Source organism: Agelaius tricolor, unplaced genomic scaffold (assembly GCF_023055355.1).
Source record: "Agelaius tricolor isolate 1412-34295 unplaced genomic scaffold, bAgeTri1.0.p SCAF_6, whole genome shotgun sequence".
In the NCBI taxonomy this organism is placed as follows: domain Eukaryota; kingdom Metazoa; phylum Chordata; class Aves; order Passeriformes; family Icteridae; genus Agelaius; species Agelaius tricolor.
The window spans coordinates 30,934,557-30,951,828 of record NW_027269266.1 but is presented as its reverse complement, the minus strand read 5'-3'; the positions used below and the strand labels follow the sequence as shown (position 1 = coordinate 30,951,828).

General features: G+C 38.9%; 1 protein-coding gene across 5 annotated transcripts in view; it reads left to right on the top strand.

Moving 5' to 3' along the window:
* Positions 1-17,272, top strand: part of OSBPL3 (oxysterol binding protein like 3) — an 86,952-nt gene that overhangs the window by 24,910 nt on the left and 44,770 nt on the right. For all 5 annotated transcript variants that reach the window (XM_071429203.1, XM_071429204.1, XM_071429207.1 and 2 more), the window contains one exon: positions 16,219-16,457. In XM_071429203.1, the coding sequence (XP_071285304.1) occupies positions 16,365-16,457 (93 nt within the window). In that variant the 5' untranslated portion in view covers positions 16,219-16,364. The remainder of the gene's footprint in view (positions 1-16,218; positions 16,458-17,272) is intronic.

Here is a 17,272-nt window from a genome sequence, read left to right as displayed (position 1 = left end):
ATGTAAAATCTGCAGTATTTGTTTAATGAGTTTCTTTAACTTACCCAACTTTATGCATCTCACAAAATGTCTGTTGTGGAGACATGTGCATAGCAAGAACTTTTCAGAAGAGAAGTACATTCTCACATCAGCTTATGTTTCAAGAACATTAACATTCTGAGAGAAATCCAGGAAAGGTGTTACTGACAGGGAGTAAAACACACTCTCTGGTAACCTGGATGCTCACAATAGTGAGCATCAGAGTAAGGATAAAAATAAATTGATGATAAAATGATGGTGATAAAATAAAATGATGAAAAAGCTTTAAGAAGCCTTCAGTGCAACAGCATGTTTTACTGTGACTTTCACTCCTCTTCCCTTCAGAGGAGTCCAGGTGACTTCTCTGTCTTCTGGTCTGGAGGAGACCTGGGCTCTGCTGCTGTATTTTTGGAGGATGGCAAGTTATTAGAGAAAAGGAAAAGTTTGTGATCTAAGACCAGATTTCATATGATACTTTACCTTGAGAAGTAACAAAAATTTTCTTTTTTTTTTTCCTTAAATTCTGCCCATGGTGTGTTTGTCCCCTGGAGTTTTTTACTTCCAGTGCTTAAATATCTGAATAATTTGTTGAGTGTCCACAGGTGTGCTGGAAGATACTTCAAGCTGTATTTTATTTTAAACATAAAGCAGGAATTATGCTTTCAGAAAAATCAAAGAAATTCAAGTTATTATTCTACTTTAGAAGTCTAATAATAAAGGATTAATCAAAATGTTGACACTAGTCTTTCTGTAGCACAGCATTTGTTTGGAACTTCTAACAAGCTGTCAAATCCTCCAAAAAGAAATTATTTTAGTTCTTGGGGACACTTACATTAGCTAAAAGGCAGAAATCTCTCAGCTGCTTGAATGGTCCAGAGGCAGCAGTACTCACTGTGGTGACAGTGGAAAAGCTGTGTGTTTCTGGCTGAGGGACACCAATGGAATTTGGTGTTGGTGATGACAAGGAGGACTGGAGAATGGCCCTGTCCCTTTGTGTGTGATTTTTTTTTTAATGCCAACTTTTAATGGGCATTTTTTTGCTTCTAAACATTTCAACTGTTAATGTTGTTTCTAACACACATTGTGATGAGTCACATGCCACTACCTGCTTGCTTTTTTTTTTTTTTTTGCCACCACTGGACAAGATGATAGTAACAGGTGGTTAGCAAAGTAAAATGTACCCTAAGAAAAGCTTAGTTTATAGTTGTACCCTTAATACCATTCAGCATCTGGCCAGCAGCTTTTGAGGGAAAACCTTTGTTTCAGGAGAAATAGGATAAGCATTCATCATTTAGTTCAAGCTTTGGGACTCTGAAGGAAATTGGATTTTCCACTCTATGGAGTGAGACAGGCTGTAAAATCTAGAACTTAAAAGTTCAATGGATTTTGATTTGTCATGAGGGTAGTATAAAATAAACATTTTCTATGCCTGTAATTGGCTGTTTGTTTTATCTTACACAAATTATAGTTTATACTTCACCTTTAGCATTTTTACATGTGGTTTATGTTTTGACTAGAATTGTCGGGTTTTTGTTTGCTGGGTTGCCTTTTTTTCCTCTTTTTGTTGTTTTGTGGTTTTTTTTTTTGGTTCCATGTAGCTATTGAGGAAATCTAAAAGAAGGCACTAATTAAGAGGTGGTGCTGGCTAAGTGACAGCTGTTAAAGGCATGATTCAGCATCTCCTGCTGCAAACTAGCTTCCCCTGCAAGTTGGGAAGTCTCAATCTATCCTGTCTTTGCAAAATCCTTGGTAAAGAAGTGCAGGTAACCAGGGTGCAGGGGCTGCCACAATGGCTGTGTGGTGGGTTGGCACCACCTAAGCCACCCTGTCACTCCCCTCAGCTGGATGGGACAGAGAAAATACAGTGGAAGGCTCATGGGTCAAGATAAGGACACAGAGAGATCACTCAGCAATTGCTGTCTTGGGCAAAACAGCCTTGACTGAGGGAAATGAATGTAATTTAATGCCTATCAAATATGGAATAATGAGAAATAAACCCAAATCTTAAAACACCTTCCCTTCACCCCTCCCTTCTTTCTGGGCTCAACCTCCAAATCTACTCCCAGTGAGCAGGGAGTGGGGAATGAGGGCTGGAGTCACATCATCCCACCTTGTCTCTGCTGCTCTTTTCTCCCCAGGGGAAGGACTCCTCACTCTTGCCCTGCCCCAGGGTGGGGTCCCTCCCATGGGAGGCACTGCCCCAGGAGTTCTGCTTTCCACGGGCTGCAGTTCATCCTCAGCTGCTGCAGTGTGTCCCCTGTGGGCTCACAGAACTTGTGCAATACTTCTGAAATGGGATTGTGGCTTTAGGCTGGAGGCCCTTCTGACAGTATCTTGTAAGAAATGAGGAACCACTGATAGCATCTTTTGCCTGGGTGGCTGGCTCTGTGTGGGATGCTCCAGCTGTGCTCTACAGGCTATTCACTGCAGACTTGGACTCAATGATCCTTGTGGGTCCCTTCCAACTCAGAGTATTCTGTGATTCAGTTGTCACTTGTGGGAAGATAAATTCATGGATTTTTTTCAGTTACATAACTATGCATCACATTTCATTTAACTTATAGCCCAGAAATCTGACTGTAATGCGCTCGATATGATGTGTGCATTTAAAACACAAAGGCACTGTCATAGAGAAAATAAATGTGCATATTAAGACTTGATTAAAAAGGGATCATTAACACTTGAACAAGGTGCTAGTATACTTCAGATGCATATATAGAAAACATGAGTATCAATATGCAATATACCAATATATCAATATACCTATACTTTGCATAGGTATTGGAAATGAAACAGTTTTGTGATCACCAAGAATTATGGGGTTTGCTATGGAAAGTGCAGCAGAAGTTCTTAGCCTGATGGATGGAACAGAGCTGGTGAAGGTGTATTTGGTAGAGAGAAAGTCTGCAGTCCTCCAGAGTGCCCACCTGAGGCAGATGGCAGGCTGATTGACCTGAGCTCAGGGGCCAGCTCAGAAGGCCCAGCCATGCAGGTGCTGAGCAAACTGTCCAGATCTGAGTCTCTGCAGTGAGTCAGGGCTCAGGGGCTTCTGCCTTTGCTTCCAAATGTGCTGCCATCAGTCTGGTGTAATCTAATAGGCAGTGACCTTTAATTGCCTTTTGGCCTTGTGGCATCAAGCTGCTACTGCCACAAATGACAATTAGTAAAATTCTTCTCATTAGACAGCAGTGAACAAGGATTAACATGATAGAAAGTCCGGGTAAGGAAGATGTATTTTCCTTTATAAAGAATATTTTATTGCTGTCACAAAAGCATCCATATGACTGCATGTGTTTGAATTTCAGAGTAACCTGAAATTGTGAAAACTAGCATTGTTCCTACTTACTTATTTAAGTTAGCACTTGCAAAGAAGTTCTGGTTCAGTATGTTAAGGAAGATCAAATGGAGGACTGTTCAGTGGTTTTGGATAAATTGTGGCAACTCAGTTTGGACTGTTTGCTTTCACCTGATTTATTTAATTTGCTACCTGTGAAATACCCTGTTTCTGTCCATGGGCACATGAAGGTTCATTTATGTTGTTGGAATAATGTCTCTCTGTTTGCTCAGCTGAAGAAAAATCAGGCCTGCAGCATCTCTGAAAGTGGTTCTGAATCTAAAAAACAGTGTTTGCTTATGTACAAAATGTTAATTGTCACTCTGCTCTCTTCAGACATAACTAATGTGTGACTTAATTTAGATATGTTAACTGAGAATCATTATGTTCACAGGGGAAGTAACGCATTTGTCACATGTATTTACTTTCTCATGCTTAATGCATAGCATCCAACTTGACAATTCCTGCACTTGTTGGTGAGTTTAAGCTCCTTAGATTTACTGTGTAAGGTGGTTAAGCTGCTGGTTTTAACTTCCAAATGCCTAATGCTTTTTCCATGTCCTCACCTAGCTCCAGAAAAGTATCCCTGGCATGGGCAATGGGGCAGGGACGAAGACAGAGAGAAATTGAGCTGTTCAGACTGGTAAAAGGAGATGTGAACTCTGAGCAATTTGTGAAGTCTGCAGGCAAAATTAATAAAAAATCAGATTCCTGTGCACAAGGCAGCAGCATTTATTGGAAGCTTTAATTATTTTAAAGCACTGTATGCTGGATTTGTATGGACAATCTGTAAGAACAAATAACAGACTTGTCAGAATTAGTTGCTGAATGCCATGGGGAGTACAAGCAAATTTACATTCCAATTTTGGGAATAATACTGAAATTTTGACTAGATTGGCCGTTAGTAATAGGTCAAAATTTGTATTTCTGGGAATGCTATCATTTATGTGAAAGAAAAATGTGAAGTGTGAAAGCTTTTACTGCAGGTTTGGGTCTAAATGAACTTCACCTTAGGGTGGCTGTTTTAGGAAGCACGAAGATGCAATCAGCTTTCACACCTTTTATAAGTGTGATACCCATTCAGCTTGGTAAGCAAACTATTCCCAAAATCATCCTGGCATGTGGCTACCATTTGTCCCCTTTTCAAAACCCTTTTCCAAAAACCTAATATGCTAAAGAGAGAAAAACATAAGGAGAGGGATCAGAGTATTCTTCTCCGAGTAATTCAGTAACTTTTTTGTACTTGACACAAATATAGATTATTTACATTTTTTGTATGCACTTCAAAAATGAACTGTCATATGGATCTAGTAGTATTTTAATTCAATTGGCCAAAATGACCATTTGGAATACAGCATCAGGTCTCCAGGAAGTGCTTTGTGTTGTACTGTATTTTCTTTCACCTCTTAAAAGTGTGATACCCATTCAACATGGTTAGGCAATCTATTCCCAAAGTCATCTCTTGTGATGCTGGAGGTTGGCAGGAGCTCCTGCTTGTTTTGTCACTGTGTTTTATAGTTAAATAGTGACTTGAAGCAGTGATCACCCTCACTGTGATCTGCCTAACTGGTATTGTAAAATCACTCTAGAGAACAATTTTTTGCTCTCACCCTGGGTGGGAACCATATGGGAAGAGTTTCAACAGCACCTCTTTTATTATTCCCACTATTAGTGTGAGTGTCCTCCTCTGGAAGATGATTATGAGGGATATCATGGGGCTGGTGAGCAGTCAGGTGAGTCAACAGGTTAGAGAAGAGCCTGAAATAGGAGCTGGGGCACTGCCAGCTCCTGGGGCCACCTTGTTTGCTTGCAGCTAGAACAGACCGTGGATTTGTTTTCTTATTTTTTGAGTACAGAAGAGAAGACTGTCAAACTTCACATGCTGATAATGTAACTTCTCCAAATGGCATACTTCCAACTGCTATTGGCCATTCCCATATTTATTTTTAATGGGATGATGCATGTAAATCCTTGCTATTTTGGTGTAACAACACTAAAGATTTTTGGGTTTTTTGACATATTTTATGATGTGATCTCAAACAGAGTATAACTTGTTAGGAAAAATAATTGGGTGCATTTTTGTATGGAAATCTTAGGGGGTTTTTACTTAAATTACCATTCACTGTAATTTTTTTCACATTTCTCCTCCAGCTCCTCATTTTCTACATACATTTAATTTTTCTACCTTTTCACAATTAAACATGTAGAACAAAAGAATGAAAATCAGTTCAATGGTTCTGGTTGAACTGCCTGTATTGCACAGGTGTATTTTTTTCTACAAGGCAGTGTGAGTTTTGACAATGCTTTAATGTCTGCAAATGTCATGTTTTCCAGTCAAGGCTGGATGAAAACTTTCTGAATAGAGTTTCAATATTGAACAGCCTTTGAGAAGACAATTTTATGTCAGAAGTCAAATTTTATGTCCTGGGCTTTGTAAAGGTGTTTTCCTCCTTTATGGGTTCTATATTTTATATTATTATAAGTATGTTCTTGAATAAGTATCTCAAACCTTTAATGCTAAAAGTATTACTTGGTGGCAAAATTGTAAAAAACATATTCAATGAAAGATTAATATTAGTAAAAGTTAAGGAAAAAAAATGTAGGTCAGCATGGGTGAAGTAGGCGTGAGTGCCATCTGTTAGGAAAATAGCTTGCAGTATTGTTTCCTGCAACTTCATATGTTGATGTTTTAGTCATTTTAGACACTTTTATTAAAAACCCTGAACCTTTTAATGTCTTCCTCTAAGAAATTGCTTTGTTCTACTTTCCTTTCCAGAAATTCATCAAGAGAGTTGCATGAAACAAGACTTGTTAAGTATTGTCAGAACTCACTTTATGCGCTATCCAGAATTAACCACAGCTTTGATTTGTTTGTGTTGCAAGTCCTGATGGTCTAGCAGAGCCAGTGCCATATGTCAGCAGCTTAAAAACTAACACAGAACTGATGGAGGATTGGAAGGAGAGTAGAGAGAGAAGGCAATGACTGGTGGAACTCTAATATTTAGCTGTTTAAGGAGAATCTATATCACTTGTGAAAACTTATGTTTATTTCTGGTTTTATAGCCTATAATTAAAATCCAGCTTGCTGGTTGCTCTTCAAGTACAACCAACCTCAAGAGTGCTATGAAGCAACCAAAATGTTGGACTGTACATATTACAAAACTCTTCATGTTGTTGTCTGCCATCTCTATGGCCTGCTTGCAGTGACTGGGGCTGAACTAAAAAATTATTTACTACTTAGAAATAAAAAATATGGATAGTTAATTGTACCACTCTTTCACTGAGCTCCAGTAAATTTCTGTGTAAATTATTCATTCTCTCATATTGCTGAGGCATCCTAATTAAAACCTTCCATCTTTTAAACCTCTAAAAATACTTGAGAATCAGAGCATAGCTAAAGCTTTTTTTAATCATGGGGTATTTAATTTGTATTTAATTAAATCCAAATAGAGAGTTGCTAGCTTGCACTAACCAGAATCTAAATGTAAAACTGGGGGCAGAACTGTCTGGATCAATTGAAAATAACAGTACTTCCACTTTCTTGGCCACCAGCTGGTTATGACCATCCCAAAGCAAAGTGTGTGAACTACTTGCTGTGACAAAAATCTTGCTCTACTGAAGTGGAGAAGGGAGGGCTCCTGTGATTTTTTTAGTTTTGTATTTGTTTATTTTTTGTCGGGGAAACTACTGATCTCCAGGAAAGGACAGTAACAAATTGCTTGGGAGCAAGAATTTCCTTAATTACTTTGGCAGATTTGAAAGTTAATATGATTTTGAGCTCTAACCCATCAGTGGAGGCGCTCTGAGCTGCTACTGAGACCCACAAAAGTTCTCAGCAGCTTTGTATTAACTCTGAGCTCTATTGCTGGCAACAGGACATATTTTTACATTGGGATATCATATTGTAGCAGACTTGTATAAACAAACTTAGTGCATTCAAACTCTTTGGGTCTTCCTTGTTCTGGGCTGTCTGTAATAGTTACATTACTACTTTTTTTGGCTAATCTCTGAACTTGCTTTTAGATTTTGTACCCTTGTAGCTAGGCAGAGACAGGGCAAGATCTGACATGAAGTCACTCACTCTGAGATGGACGTTCTGATCTTCCCAAATACAGGTTTGCAACTTCTGCAGCTTTGTGTTTAGTTTCTTCCTTTTTTGAGGGCAGAAGTTCCCTTACCAGCTCTATCCAAGTTGAGCCTTTGTGGTAACCCTAGTTGGATTTGTCTTCCCCTCCAGCATTTCAGAACTTGAGGACATGGTGGTGGGGTTGCATCATTTGAGGTGGGGAGGGGATCCCCTGTATGGTTCTTCCCTGTTCAAGAGCTGCCCTGTTAACCAGTCAGAGACCCTCACTTCTGGCCTGCATCTTTTTTTGTCTGACCCAGCTATTGTGATTGATACTTTCCCATTTCTTACTAATTAGGCAAAAAAATTGAATGGAGTCATTCAGATTTATAATCTGAATTCCCACATCTTGCATCTCTCTGTTTCTTGGTCTCTTTCAGTTCATCTTTTCCCTATACCACGAAGATAATGTTGCAGAAAACTTGATCCATGGAACCGCTTTCCTGGTTCCCATTGTCAAGGTGTTCATTACAAGCATAAATATGAATGGATTTAAGAGCAGATGTGATACAGAATCTTCCAAGAGTGTGGTTCTGGCATCTGTGACTCATGGTGCCTGTCACCTGCATACATGTATGTGGGTCGTGTGTTTCCAGGGAAAAGGACAGCTGCAGGCATCCTCCTGTCTGGCCTGGAGGAGCTCCTGCTAAAGCCTTAACAGTTTTAATTTTAAATTTTAAATGAACACATTTCTGTCAAAGATGTAGATTAGATATTCAGAAGAAATTCTGTGAGGGTGGTGAGGCACTGGCACAGGCTGCCCTGAGAAACTGTGTGTGTTCCAACCCTGGCAGTGTTCAGTGCCAGGCTGGATGAAGCTCTGAGCAACCTGGTCTAGAGGAAGATGTCCCTGCCCATGGCAGGGGAGTTGGAACTGGGTGATCTTTAAGGTCCCTTCAAGCCTAAGCCATTTGATTCTATGGTTCTCTATATACTTTTTTCCTTCATGCTGGCTTTTGGTTTGTTTCTTTTTTTTAATTGAAAACTTGGAATTAGCCAACTCCTACCTTTTGGCATTAATAATAAAATTACTTAGCACTTGTAGTACTAATTCTTCTCAGGATACTTTATATGTTATTATTTCCCACAATGCATTTCTAAAGTGCTGATATTTGTTTGCACATTGTGTGTTTAGAAACACAGTATTAAGAAATTAGTGACCTCTCACCTAAGGTGGTGTTAGAGTTAACACTGATCTGCTGGCAACTACCTGCCCTTGTTCAGAGCACCACACATCTCTTTTGTGGTTTTCAGCTCTCTTAATATGAAAGACCTTCTGGAAAAAAAAAAAATCTAAATAATATTTAAAAGAAAGCTGTAGTGCTACATGTATAAATGCTAATGTTGTAAAGTACACTGAAAAAGGTGTCCTGGAGTGGACTTAGAGACAGAAGCCTCTAAAGTTACATTAAGTTGATCAAGAGGAAATACAAGATTTTTATAGCTCGTCATCATTGCACTGTATAAAATGTGTAAACAAATTTCCATGCATCCTAGGAAGAACTGAATCTTGTTACCACAGTTATTAAAGTTAATAAGATTTAAATTTTGAGGTAATAGGCCTGCTTACAAAGGAAAAATATGAAACATTCTCAAAGGGAAGTGCTGGTTCCTTTGTACCCTTTTTCTTTTAGCAATTAGTGATAAACAGGACAAATGACAATTCCCATATATCATAGAAGAACAGGTTTCTTAGTGGGGGATTAAAATTTTTGTTTGGTTCATTTGGTGTTTTTTTTTGTTTGATGTTTTTCATGGTTTAGTTCATTTGTTTTTTTTTAATTTAGAAAGTAGATGATGCCAAAGTATGAAAGGTAAAAGAGCACATCAAAGAGGACAAAACAGCATCCTGCTTTGTTGGATCCTGCCACTCTTTAATGAGTGCTAGCTCTCCTGCTAAGAGATAAAGGATATATAGTGTGTTTGCTGGTCATAGCACCCTCATGATATTTTCCTTCAGGCTTTGGTGAGGATCATGCCTGGGCCACCAAAACTCTTCAGTATTTCTATTTGCCATTCTACTTGAAACCAGAGGTGACTCAGTTTGTGTTTCTTTCTCCATAGTTAAACCAATTAATGTCAGCTGGTTTAATAAAATATATTGGTTTATGTTGGCCTTGATGGACTTATGCATCTCACTACATTATGCAGTTCATGAGGCCACAAAGAGCCAGTCTGATTCAAAGTTACACTGATGCTTTCAATGATTTGACAGAAAAGTGGTGTCTTTTGCTTGATGTGCAGACAGTTCTGTCTTAAGATCTTGATCTACTACATGCTGGCAGACCGACAGATATTTCCAGAGCTAACATTGTGCCTATCAAAACTGAATCCAGGACAACAAACAGTGTGTATTTCAGTAACACTTTAGCAATAGTGACTGCAGTTTTGAAAAGGAATAGGCCTCAGGGCACAGTGAAATATCTTTGTTTCAGTGAACAAAGCAAAGCTTTGAGTAGTAAGAGCAGAAAAATGAAAGACAAGCAAGCTCCTGCCAAATGTTTCCCACTCAGGGATGTTATCACTAAGAGATGGGCCTTTCCAAGGTTTTTAGTACAGGCTGTAAAGTGATACCATGTGCCTGTTCTTTTCCTTACTGAAGCTGATAATAAGCTTGTCTCTCTCTTTTCTGTTGCCTGATCATCTTTTGTGAGGTTTCCCTAGCCGAGCAGCAGTTCAGTGCAAACAGACCTGCTCCTGGTGTGGTGTTAGCCCTGTGGTGTGCAGTGCACCTGATCCCAGCTCAGGGTTTGATCCCAGCTCAGGAGCTGCTGTTTTGTGCTCCACCCTCTTGGCAGGGAGACTGTGGACGCCTCTTTTAGTGGGTCACAAGTTGTTTCTGGTGGTCCCCCAGCTTTTGGCTGACAGGTGAGCTGTTGAGCCATGCCAAGAGCTGGACGTGCAGCTCCCTCGGTCACGCTGCTGAGCCCTGAGCTCAGGCAAGCCCTTGGCAGGACTCCTCCTGAAAGGCACAGGGAGAGAAGAAGAATATTAATCATTTAGGACCTGACTGTGGGCTAGGTTAGACCTGTTAGTTCTGATTCTCAACTGTGATTGAAAGTTGGGTGGAAAAGGTAGTAAGACAGCTGACTAATTACTGTAAAAATACTGCTATTACCAGGTGTATTTTCTGTATCACTTGTCATCAAGACTTTTAACATGTCTATCTAGTTTATATACCCAGTAAGTTTGGGTTTTTGGTACAAGTGCAATTTATCACAGATCTCCTTGGGGGGATGGAAACAGTGTCAAGAGTATGCATTTAAAATGAATCATGTCATGTGCAATATTATAGTCAATTTCTGTGGCAGATGTGAGGAAAAGGTGGTATTTTTATATGCACTCATATTTCAGGATGCTGAATGACCTGTTTCTAAATTTAAATAAGATTTTTATAATGTAAGGATTGAATTATCTTGGATATCTATAATGCAAGGATTGACTTATTAGTGAAACAGCAAATATTTGCTTTGCTTCCAGAAGGTCTAATTAGACTTGACATTGAAGCATGTTCTTTGATGTCTTTCTTGGGATGTATTCTACTGGATTGTTTTTGGGGTTTTGTTTTGTGGTTTGTTTTCCATTTCTGCGGTTTTGGTGTTTTTTTGCTTTCTGTTCACTGGAACATACAGGATTTTCTTTCATCAAGTGATGAACATTATAGATGATAAGCAATCTCTCATTAAATGTAGTATGTTTGTTGTTTGTCTAGCTTTTTCCCTTTCCCTCTCTGTCTGTCTCTCTCTTGATTAGACAATTAGGAGAGTTTTCTTTGAACTAAATTTTCCTCTTTTAGGTCAGTGACATAGCATGATTAAATTACTACAAAAGCCTCCTTAAGGAGACAGATTAGAAGGAACTGTTCCTTTGCATCACAGACTGCTTCCAAGTAGCATTTTTTCATGGCTGATGAAAACATCTGCTGAAGAGAAGTTGTGATTTGAGTGAGCACTTATCTGATGGAAGGCAGTTCTGAAGTGTTTCCTGTTATTGTTAGTATCCCTAAGATGTTTGAACCTGTGCTTTCAAAGATAGGTTTAATAACCTATAAGTAAGAGTTGTTTTAAACTGCTTTGTGTTTGTCTCTGCAAGTTTTCTTTAGTAAAGAGAATAGCCAGTAACAGAACAGGATTCATGTGCTTTGACCTTCAGTAGTGTGAATCTTACAGTAATTGAGGAACAGCAAATACCTGCCTTGGAGAGACATCTCCCATAGTTGTACGTGGTGTATCTGTAGCCTATAAATAATTCTTTCCTATTTTGAGCCAGATAAGACACTGGGATAGATTAAAGCTAGCACATTGAACTATAACTGAGAGAGACATGAAAGCAATACTAGGAAAAGACTATTGCTTTGTTTATCCAGGCAGATGTGAGTGAATGTAATTTAATAATAGCTGCAGAGCAAAGGTTTCAGCACAAAGTCTTTGTTAATCCTGTGAAAAGTCACTCAACGTTGCTTGCGAGTCTGATTTGGATTGCTCAGTTCCATGCTTGCTGTATCCACCTGACTCTCATCAGGCTTTATGTTGTTACTATTCTTCTATCCAAAAAACCTTAATTGACTACAGAATGAGATGTACACTTCCAGTTTTGCTTCTCAAAGTCCCTAGTGTTCCTTCACTGCTGAATCAGCTTTGAAGCAGCTGTTAAGGCTTTACTTTTCCTCCAGAACCATGGCAAAAATAATTGCACAATGTTGATTTTTTTTTACTGCAGTTATACGTAATTTTTTTCTGAATTTCCCTTCTCTTCTTTTGTGAGGTGTGAAAAATCTTTGATTTTGCTGTAAGCTTATTGTTTTCAGAGTTGTGAGAGATTAAATGATACTGCAAGGCTGCTTTGAACCTGTGCAATCTTGAAGGTTTGAGGACAACCTGGGATGGTACTTCTTTAAAAAAAAAGAATTGTATTCCTGTTTTACATATTATCATATGTTTACATTATCTTTAATTGCTATAGAATGATAAGGCTCTTAGTAGCAGATGATAAGTAGAAATAATGCTGTTTATCATCTTATGGTGTAGAAGCTCTGACCAATATTTGATACTCATGTATTTTTAATTCTTCAAAATGCACCTGGTGAGGTCATTTGCAGAGGTACTCTTGCCCTACTTTTGCAGCTGTTGGCTTTATAGAAAAGAATTAGGGCAATACTTAGCACTTGTGAAAATTACTGTCCTAAATTTATTTGGATTTGCCTCAGCCTCACACCTTTGAGTTGTCTTTGTTGAATAGACAAAAGTGGCCCTGTGTGCTCCAGAGAAATGTGGGAACAAATACAGTTCTAAAGCCATCCTGTGGCATGGAAAGGAGCAAATTTTAATGAATCTGAAGCAATTGTATTATGATGACCTTAAAAATCAATTTTAGTTGCAATCTTTGCTTCATTAGCATAACACTGCTTTTTATGCTTGCTTTAAAGTTGTAATTGCTTTTGTACCTGGTGACCTTAATTTCCACAGGTATTGCAAAATATCATTTGCCCCAGAAAGGCCCAGTCACTACTGCTAAAAGCAGTCAAGTTGGGATGCAGGATCAGTTTTTTCTCACCTTTCCAGAAGAATAAGTGAGTTATTGTTCAAGGGCAGCCACAGTTTTCTTTTTTCTCTTCTAAACTTGAAGAGAATTTTTTAAAAGGAGCTCAAAATTGTTGCTGGAATACACAGCAGTTTTTAGAGAGGATTTGGGGCCATGATAGTTATTGACATACACTTTTTCATGCTCAAATCTGGAAGTCTCAAGGTAATAAGTTAAATTACTGGGAAACACCAATAGAATAAAGCACTTCGGAGAGAGGACACATTTTTCACTCCTGAATTCTTCAGGGCTGGTAAGAAAAGCCTTTCATCCAGCCCATGCAGTAACTTATTTGAAGGAATAAAGGAGAATTCAAAAACCCCACTTTAGAAGTAGACTGACAAAATACTTCAGGTGTGCTCTACCAGATTTACCTCACCTGTCACCTGCTCCTTGTTCAAGCACCTCTTGTTAGGTAGTGAGTCATCTTCAGCTCATTTGAATTCTGGAAACCTGCCCATCACTCTCTTTTTGATTCCAAAAGGACAAATGACATTGCTGTAGGAGATCTTAAGTACTTTCTTAGTGTCTCTGACGTCAATGTTAGCAAGTGGAGCAGTGCAGTAAAACTGGATCCTTGTAGTCAATCACTTAGGAAGAAGACCTAACATCAGCCCCTGCATAAGACTCCTCAGCACTAGCTCTAGTCAGGGGTTGTGTTTTGAGCACTGGATGCAGTCCTGCAGCACATTTAATCCAAAAGGGATTTGGCTTCCATGTTCCAAGACTGCCCTGCAGTGCAGACCTTGTTATGACGGGAGATCTGCAGAGGAAGCCCCCCTCTGCTCTGCCCTAAAACATTGGTGTAGCCAAACCTGGAGTTCATTTACACTCCACACCAGAAACATGGTGATAGAAAGATTCCTATGATTATGTGGCTTCTCTCTGTGCTGAAGTCCAAGAGACCTCTAGGGGTTTTTTGGGTTATTTGACACTTCTAGGACATCACAACTATTGTGCTGTGTGTTCGAACAAGCAAAGGACATTGTATATTTTAAATTTAGTGTGTCCTGGAGGTATACCCAGTGCTTTTTGCTGCAAAAGTTTCTGGTAGTTTTTGCTGCAAATCAGAGCCTGTTTCTTGCCATGAGCTCTGCCAATCACTGCCAAAATGCCAGATAGTCACCAGTGAAAGATGAAGGTGCTCATTCTCAACTAGAGCAGGGAAGAGAACAGGGATTTATCTGAGCAAAGTGTGTTTGCTCAGAAGCAGAACACTTGCTGCCTAGTCTCAAGGGGGTATCTGAACAATGAATTTACAGGAAGAGTGTTTCTGTTCTTGTAAATACAGACGTTACCATTAAACTCTTTTGCTGAATGGAACTTGCAAGTAAAGTAGAAAGCTACCCTTTATATTTACTCCACAGTAAAAAACCTGAGATGCTTCTATTCTAACCTGCTTTAAAAAGAAAATGGAAATAAATCTAAACCTGTTGAAGTACTTGTTCTTAATAAAATGCCACACAGATTTATCTTCCAGATAGGACTTCTCCAAAATGCACTGCTCCTAATCTCAGTCATAACTTCAGTCTCAAGTCCATATGTTGGGCCCAAATCACAGAGACCTTGCTTGCCACGTTGCTGTTCTGGGGTTTATTTTGGCCTTCATTGTGCTCACTGTCTTTGTAGCTCTGTGATGGTTCCTGGAATATTTACTAAGCTGACTCATCTTCACTCCTGGAAGAACCCCAGGAGAGTCAATTTCTCACCTCACTTGTGGAGGCTGGGGCTGTAGAACAGATTTGTTCTGGAGGGTACAGAGTATTTCTAACTAGGTAAAGTAAATGCCATTGTGTTTCAGGTGAAAAGAGGGCATGTTGATTGCTATGTTACAGCAAACTACATTGCCAGAAAGCACTGTAGATTGGAAAAGGTTTCTGTTCAGAAGATGGATACTTCAGACTACAGCTACAGGGAGAGAGGTTTTCTGCTGCAGAGTGCTGTCTTCATCTGAAATATAGCACCTGGTTTTAATTTTGTGTGCTGGTTGGTTTTTCTTGTCTGTGGCTTTTGATGTATTTTTGTTTTGTTTTTAAGGAAAATGAATTCTTAAGATGAACAAAATATTTTACTAGGGATCTGAGACTACTGCTGCTCTCAGAATAGAATTTAAGGCTCTTCAAGGAAAAAATGAATGGCAAACTTCAATAATCACTGATCCCAGCTCAGGACTGTTGTTCACAGTGTGAGTGAGGGAATTGTGAAGTAGTGCCTTCCTGTTTCAGCAATAAAATCTCTCTTCTCTCTGTGGAAACTTCCTTACTTCTATCACTGATTGTTCTTGGACTCTTCCTAATTGTGAATTCATTGCCTGAGGCAATAAAATTTGAAGTGATAGACAATTTATATTTCCACCTCAAGTTTTGGAAAGCATCACTCTTTTGTAATGTCCCCTGTTCGTTTGTGTTTTGGTTTTTTGGGTTTTTTTAAAAAGTATTCAGTTACCATGACAGCTTTTACCCACGTGGGACTCCGTTACTGGAGTTCCTGGCATGGCTTGTATTTGCATGTGCTGCAGGGAGCACTGTTATTAAACAGACTGGTAATTATTCTTCCAGTCACTTGCTGAGACAACTGATGTGACAGTAGATAGAGCTTGCTGATTACAGGTAAAAGTGCTCATGCACAGCTCTAGACAGCTAAGTTTTCATGCTCACTAGTTTTAGGAATTGCTCTTTTATGTAGAGGGATTTTTTCCCTTATAACATGAATCCATGCTTAGTTGTTTAAATTATCAAGGAACAGAGAAAAAGAGACATTTATTTAATTACACCATCATTTTTTTGGCGGCATTTTATTGGATGCTTGGCTCTTACTTTGGATCTATTTTGGGCTATTTCATATAGATATTTATGACTTTCTTGTGAGTTTTTATTAATTTTTAAAATTAAATCTGTAAAAAGGTGCTCGATACTGTACTTTGTCCTCTGAATAAATAGCAACAATTAAAATGTTTTTAGGATTCAAAATTTATATTATTCCTTTTTGAGACTTTCAAATTTATCTTAAAGTGGTTGTTCAATTTATTTCTTATAAAATATAGTTATGTGCTCAGCTTGTGTTAACCAAAGGCTTTATTATAACTCATGCTAGAATGTGGCAGCAAGAGACAGCATCTGACAACTTCTTGGCTTTTCTTTTTTCTTTTCCCTTTTAGGAGTTTCTGTGGGGACAGATCATGCCACTGGACTACATTTGGATAAAAGATGAGTTTGGTGTTTCATTGAGGAGTCTTCCAACACATTTTCCAAATTACCTTTTAATGGTGTTCTAAGTGAGCTTATGTGACACAAATAGTATTGGATCATGAGTGAAGAAAAAAACTTTGGTGCATCCCAGAAGATGTTGTCTCCTTCAAGAAGTACTAGCAGCTGCTCCTCCAAGCAGGGAAGTCGACAGGTACTTTTTTCACCAAGCTGAAAGCATTGCTAAGATTGGCTGTGTTTTCCTTGGATACCTGCAAATCTCTTAAACCTTGTTTTCCTGATGCTTGCTTGTTTTATTTCATCACTTCTTTGCTTTCCTCTCTCTTTTTTTGTTGATAGCATCTTGTTTTGAGTCAAATACATTAAACACATATTACTGAATAGCAGGCATGTGTAAAACTGGAATGCTTACAGTGAATTTTGATTTCTATCTTATTGTATGTATGGTGTCTTTATAGTAAAATAGAGCTGCTGTAGCATCTTGGTCTCAGTGGTTTGATCCTGAAATACCAAATCTTTTCTGTTAGGCAGTACTTTTGTGGTAGAATATTGTGTAACTGCTCTGTTTATTTCAAGTTTCCAAGGAAAGGTGTGCATGGATGTGTGAAAGATAATTCATTTTTCATGAACCTGACACAGGGCTTCTTTGAATGCCCACTTGTGCTGGGTGTTGCTGTAGAGCTGCAGATGGCAAAATGAGCATTTTGTGTAACATGATGCTTCTGCGTGCCAAATGTCAAGGTTGCTTTGTTTCCTGCTAAGAAGGTTGCTTCTGTTTTCTGTAAACCTCTCAGTTTTAAAAGACCTATCTGCAAGTGTTTGCACCTGACAGGTGAGGCTGCTGAAGAAGGCTTCATTTGTGGGCAAGAAATGCTGACCTGCAGCTGCACTGAGAATTAAACTTAAATGTGCTCAATCCATGTTTGCAGAGTCATGAGCAAAGTGCTCAGCATAAACTTTTATCTGTACAAGTGCTGGCTTAGTGGAGCTCTTGGAAGCTGCCTCAGG